A 6,840-nucleotide genomic window follows, 5' to 3' on the forward strand; every position below is an offset into this window, starting at 1 on the left:
CAGAAATGAAATGACATTCTCTAGGTAAAGGAATCGGAGAAGGTAATGGCACCCCACTCCAGTACTCTTGCTTGGAAAATCCCATGGACAGAGGAGCCTGTTAGGCTACAATCCAAGGCGTTGCTAAGAGTCGGACACAACTGAGCACTTCACTTTCACTTTTCACTTTCATGCATTGGAGAAGGAAATGGCAACCCACTCCACTGTTCTTGCCTGGAAAATCCCAGGGATGGGGGAGCCTGGTGGGCTGCCGTCTATGGGGTCGCACAGAGTCGGACACGACTGAAGTGACTTAGCATAGCATAGCATGTAAAGGAATATTTGCTTCCCAGTAAAAGTTTTGACCATCTACTTGGTCACTTTCTAAAACAATATTGTAAAACAAAAGAAAACTGATGTGCTCATTGCATGAACTAAACTATTTTTAGACAATATTTATTTTAGTAGCAGAAGTTACACTCTCTTGTCCTTCCAGCCTTTTATCAGAAATAGAAAACAATGATGTGGGAAAGGGTTGCATCAACCAAACCCATAAGAAAGCAGAGAAGACCAAAAAAATATTCCCATGGAAAACACATATTCTAAAGTGAGATATTTACTATGTACATGAGTCATTTAAACTTGTGAAAGTTCCTAAACAAGTGGGCCTCAGTTTTTCAAAATATAAATGTGGAAGAGGGCTACATAGCCTCTGTAAGATTATAAACTCTGTATTTAGATTATCTACAAAGCATACTGGTTTTTATAATACGGAGGAAAGGAGAAGAATAAATTAAATATTATCATATTATCACCAAAGAAGCTAAATATTTTAACGAATAATTTGAAATCTTAATAAAGAAAACAGTAGAAGAAATGTCCCAGTTTAAATGTTAACACGTAACTTTTATTTCATCCATGGCCTGTGAGAGTGTATTTTTGAAGATGAGAGCTCAATATTTAACTTCAGATAATATTCATTACTTGAATGAAAGGTTGAAAGGAAACTGGAGAAGTTACTGTATGGGAAGAGAGGTTTTCAATGTCAAACACTACTTCATGATGGAAGCTTTAAAACTTTTGTATTCTATCCGCAAATATCTTTTAACGTTTTTTATGTCCTATAGGGAGAGCATATTGGAGAAGGAAATGGCAACCCACTCAAGTACTCTTGCTTGGAAAATTTGAATGGACAGAGGAGCCTGGTAGGCTATAGTCCACTGGGTTGCAAAGTGTCAGACATGACTGAGCAACTTCAGGGAGAGCATACGTTTTCTGTTCTAATGAGGGAGAAAATAATCAGAAATGAAAACCCACGCAAGACGCACAGAATTCATTCTTCTGGGGCTATCAGATGACCCAGAGCTTCAGATTGTGATTTTTCTCTTTTTAATCATCACATATATATTGTCACTGGAAATATGACCATCATCATTCTCACCTTGGTGGACTCCCATCTACAGACACCTATGTATTTTTTCCTCAGGAACTTATCTATATTTACAATTGTCTGTATTCCTAGATTTCTGGGCACAATTATCACCAGGGACAAAGCAATTTCATACAACAATTGTACAACTCAGCTGTTTTTCTTCATTTTCTTGGGTATCACTGAATTTTATCTTCTAACTGCCATGTCCTATGATCACTATGTAGCTATCTGTAAACCCCTGCATTACACAACCATCATGAACAACAGAGTCTGTGTATTGCTTGTCTTTTGTGCTTGGCTGGCAGGGTTCTTAAACATCTTCCCACCTGTTATTCTTTTTCTCCAGTTAGATTACTGTGGTTCTAATATCATTGATCACTTTGCTTGTGACTATTTCCCTCTCTTGCGACTATCCTGCTCAGACACATGGCTCCTTGAAGTGATTGGTTTTTACTCTGCAATAGAGATTCTGCTTTTTACTTTGGCATTAATAATTCTATCCTACATGTTCATCATCAAGACAATTCTGAGACTGCCTTCTGCCAGTCAGAGAAAAAAGGCTTTTTCTGCATGCTCCTCTCACATGATTGTCATTTTCATCTCTTATGGAAGCTGTATATTTGTGTATATCAACCCTTCAGCAAAAGAAAAGACATCCTTGATGAAAGGAGTAGCAATTCTGGATACTTCTGTTGCTCCTATGATGAATCTGTTTATATATACACTGAGGAACCAGCAAGTGTAGCAAGCCTTTAAGGATACCATCCAAAAGTTTATCTTTTTCTCCAGTAAATGCAACTAACTGTAGCATTAAAAAATAAAGTTCTGGTCAATTATTTCTTCATTCATATTCTCTCAAAACTCTTTCACTACAGTTATATGATTCCTTTTTATTTATTCCTATTCTGAACTTCCCCACACATTGCACCAGATAAATTGAATAAAGCTGAATATTGCTTCAGAATTTTCTGTAAATTGTTTTTTATTCGTATGTATTTGATGAAGTATAAAATGTTACAACATAAGCCATTTTGTTTGAGAAAAAGAATCTCAGGAATAATGTGGATTTCTGAAAACTTCAGTCTTCAGTTCAGTTCAGTAACTCAGTCGTGTCTGACTCTTTGCGACCCCATGAACTGCAGCATGCCAGGTTTCCCTGTCCATCACCAACTCCCGGAGTTCACTCAAACCCATGTCCATTGAGTTGGTGATGCCATCCAGCCATCTCATCCTCTGTCGTCCCCTTCTCCTCCCACCTTCCTTCCTTCCCAGCATCAAGGTTTCTTCAAATGAGTCAGTTCTTCACATTAGGTGGCCAAAGTATTAGAGTTTCAGCTTTAACATCAGTCCTTCCAATGAAGATTCAGGAATGATTTCCTTTAGGATGGACTATTTGGATCACTTTGCTGTCCAAGGAACTCTCAAGAGTCTTCTCCAACACAACATTTCAAAAGCATCAATTCTTCAGCACTCAGCTTTCTTTATAGTCCAACTCTCACATCCATACATGACTACTGGAAAAACCATAGCTTGGACTAGATGGACCTATTAGTCATACTACCTTATTTTAAATAAGAAATAATATATGGGTCAATGGTTAGTAAAATTCTAAGAGAGGAGGTTGGTGGACAATCCATTGCTCACTGGGAAATTTGACCCACCACCTATTTTTGTTAAAAGTTTTATTGAACACACCTGAGCCCTTTCATTTACATGTTGTTCATAGCTGCATCAAAAATAAAGACAGGAAGAACCGAGTAATTGAATCAGGGACACTATGCCTACAAACCCTAAATTATTAATGTATTACCCTTTTACAGAAAAAGTCTGTGTTGATCCCTGCTATTGATAATCAAAATGATTATACTGATAGCAAACATTTAAACTAAACACTAAAGAGTTTGTATAGAATGATGTAGAGAGCTGCATTATCTGAAAATATCAGCGTAGGCTCCTATATAAATTTTGTAAAATTTTTACAGATCTTTTAATTCCCAGAACTAACCTATCTACTATTTATGGTATATTTTTATTGAGTGAATAAGAACTCACAACCCTCAATCAAGTCTAAACTTCAGTATTTTCACATGCTTCCAATCAAGCTTAGAAATTATAAATGTTTCAGCATGAGGGAAGGAGAAAGTAATGGTATGACTTCCCTACAACGTGGAAATCTCAGTATTATTTTTGTAAGTTGTTTTTCTTGTGTTTCATCAAATGATAGATCTAAGACTCTCAACTGAGTTTGGTATGTGAATATCAGGAAAAGCTTGCCTATGAGTTATGTTTACAGTCTTTGTATAATAATGGTTTAAAAGTGAGGGATGTGTTCCCTATTCTGAACACATATACACCTGTGGAGGATTCATGTTGATATATGGCAAAACCAATACTATATTGTAAAGTTAAAAAATAAAATAAAATAAAAAAAAAAGAAAAAAATGAGGGATGAGTTTGAGTACCTTTCATCATTATATAAATTTTTGACTTCAGGGAAAACAGAAATGAAAAAAGTGTTCAGGGCCAGAATTGCATGATTTTGTATGATTATTCATATATATTCTAATCAGTACATTTTCCAATATGATAATGCTTAAATAAGCATTTTTAACAAAAACCCTCAAGTTTATATATGGTAAAACTTTGCTCTTGTTACCTTGTTTACTCCTATTGATTAGGCATATCACTTAAAGAGGCAATTAAAAGAATTGTATGTACAAGCTATTATCTCAGAATAGTCACAAATATGAGAAAGTTATAACACCCCTTAGCTACTGATTATCAGAAGATCAGCTTAATATCAAGCTTTTATTTAAATATACAACTGACCACAGTAAATGCGGTCATCTTTGGTATCCAGTAATATTTATTTTGTCAGCTACAAATTGGCACTTGCCATGAGTGCTTGCCATCTGCCTCTACAAGGGTTAAATCATGTGCTGTGCAGCTGCTGATGTTCAACACTGCTTGAAGGAGTTCAGTGTGGAGAGCAGGAGTGAGGCACTTTGTGCTCTGTAAAAACTGGCAGGACAGGCCTTCAGATAGTTAAACAGTCTCAGGAGCTGATTTTATGAGCCCAATTCTTGTATCTCCTCATATCAAGAAAAACACTAAAATTCTTCATGGTGACGATTGTTTCTCATAACTAGCAGACTTTTCATGAGACGAGCAGAAACTTTCTACAAAAAGAAATGTGCTTGAATACATGTACTCCCTTTTTGCCAAATCACATATATACTGTCCTTCCCCTATACCTCTTTAGATCTGTTTCTCACAGATATCTGAGGTCTGTCTCCTGAATTGCAATCCTCATATTGCCCCAATAAAATTTAACTTGCAACTCTCACGTTGTGTATTGTTTTTAATTGATAATTTCTTCAGGCATTTTAAAAGAATTATTATGATACATATGTTAATTTTAGAGTTCCCCCAAAAGTGGAGGCTATTTCATAGTCTTCCCTAATAGCTTTCATAGTTTGCTTCATTATAATAGTCTTTGAGTTGATAAATTATACAGCACAGAAAATGTTAAACTCACTAATGAGAAAAGTTATTTGATTTCTCAAGAAAGTGTAATTACATCATTCTTTTAAGTTGTACTGTTTTTCATGTAGTTACTAAATTGGCCACAATATGAAAAGGAGAGTATATGTAATGTTCTAATGAGACTATCAGATTATGTTTATTGTCCTTGTGTGGTAATAAAAAATAAGGTTAAACATGATACAATATTTACTCAATTACTGAAAAGAGTAATTCTGGTGAAATCACAAAATGCTATTCTCTCTTGCATTTTGAAATTTCACCAGAAGAAAAGTGCATGAGAGAAGGTTTGCAATCTGAATGGAAAAAAATGTGTACGTATATATGTACACATATGAAGAGTTCAAATTTAAATGGCAAAAATAAAATACACATATGCAAATATCCTTAGTAAACTGCTGACAATAAAAATATAAATGATGAAAATGAATCTAGGGAGGCTGTGTGGATATTAATAAATTTTGAAAAATCTGGATTTTAATTTAATTGCTCTTCACTTATATGCATCTAATTTATGAAACAGGGACTTTTATATTTTCATTTCCTTGAGAAAACATAGTCTTCCTTGCCATGTCCATGAAGGCTCTCTTGACTTGCTGATTCCTAAGAGTGTAGATAAAGGGGTTCAGCATGGGTGCTACTGAGGTATTTAGCACAGCTATTCCCTTGCTCAAAGAGACCCTGTCTTTTGCAGATGGATTCACACACATGAAAATGCAGCTGCCATAGAGATGGAGATGACAATCATGTGGGACGAACACGTGGAAAAGGCCTTTGTCCTCTGAGTTGTAGAAGGGATCCTCAAAATTGTTCTGATGACATATGTGTAGGACAGAATTATTAATGCTAAAGTGAACAATAGAATAAACACAGCACAGGAAAACCCCAGTATCTCTAGGAATTTGGTGTCTGAACAAGAAAGGTATAATAAAGGCAAATAATCACAAATAAAATGGTTGATAACATTGGACTTATAGTAATCAAGCTGTATGAAGAACATGAGTAATGGGAATATAATTAAGAATGAAGTCAGCCAAGAGGCCAAGACAAGCAGCCTGCAGACTCTGTGATTCATGATGGTCAAGTAATACAGCAGTTTGCAGATGGCAATGTAGCAGTCATAGGACATGGCAACCAGAAGGTAAAGCTCAGTGACTCCCAAGAAAATGAAAAAAAAATAACTGAGTCATACAATCATTAAACGAGATGGTTTTATCTCCCATAATAATGGTGGCCAAGAACTTGTGAATAGTGACAGTTGTGAATGAAACATCCAATATGGAGAAACTCCTGAGGAAGAAATACATGGGGGTCTGGAGGTGGATATCCAGCAGGGTCAGGGTGATAATGGTCAAGTTCCCAGTGATGCTGAGCATGTAGGTGATGAGCAGAAAGACAAAGTTCACAACCTGAAGTTGTGGGTCGTCCGACAGTCCCAGGAGGATAAATTCTCTTATTTCTGTGTTGTTTCTCATTTTACTTCTCCTTTTAAGTAACCTTCAGGAGAAAACACAAAGGGAAGACACAGAAAAGGGGATTATCCATGTATAACAATGATATTTGTCTCTGAAAGTAAACTTACTATGCCATGCTAACATAATTCAGGAGATTTTTAAAAACAAGGTAAAAAAAAAAATAGGTAACTTACTTTAAAGTAAGTTTTTACCATATGCCAGTATGTGTGTTTCACATAGAATATTTATTTATCAAATCCCTGTTTTACAGGTTTCAGTCAGAGTAGAAATAATTTTAAAAAATCTCATCCAAATCACATACCTGAATTGAAAAAGGAGGGATTATCACCTAGATCTTTCTAAAACCTAGGAAATACAGTAAAATAAATGCTACCTCTTGACTTGTAAAATGCCCCACCCCCCACTCTTGGA

The 6,840-nt window shown here is 35.7% G+C and overlaps 1 protein-coding gene and 1 pseudogene across 1 annotated transcript; one reads left to right on the plus strand and one right to left on the minus strand.

The window, feature by feature from the left end:
• The first annotated feature begins 1,400 nt into the window (after positions 1-1,400).
• LOC104983249 (olfactory receptor 6C3-like) lies at positions 1,401-2,156 on the plus strand. The gene has a single exon (XM_010832688.1). It carries the CDS (start codon positions 1,401-1,403, stop codon positions 2,154-2,156), a length of 756 nt encoding a protein of 251 aa, XP_010830990.1.
• A 3,310-nt stretch (positions 2,157-5,466) lies between these two features.
• Positions 5,467-6,429, minus strand: LOC104983266 (annotated as a pseudogene).
• Between the last annotated feature and the right edge of the window lie 411 nt (positions 6,430-6,840).

Source organism: Bison bison, unplaced genomic scaffold (assembly GCF_000754665.1).
Source record: "Bison bison bison isolate TAMUID 2011002044 unplaced genomic scaffold, Bison_UMD1.0 scf7180017862134, whole genome shotgun sequence".
In the NCBI taxonomy this organism is placed as follows: Eukaryota; Metazoa; Chordata; class Mammalia; order Artiodactyla; family Bovidae; genus Bison; species Bison bison.

Excerpts from the sequence above, each read along its gene's own strand:
- LOC104983249 (XM_010832688.1), top strand. The coding sequence starts at position 1,401 with ATGACCATCATCATTCTCACCTTGGTGGACTCCCATCTACAGACACCT.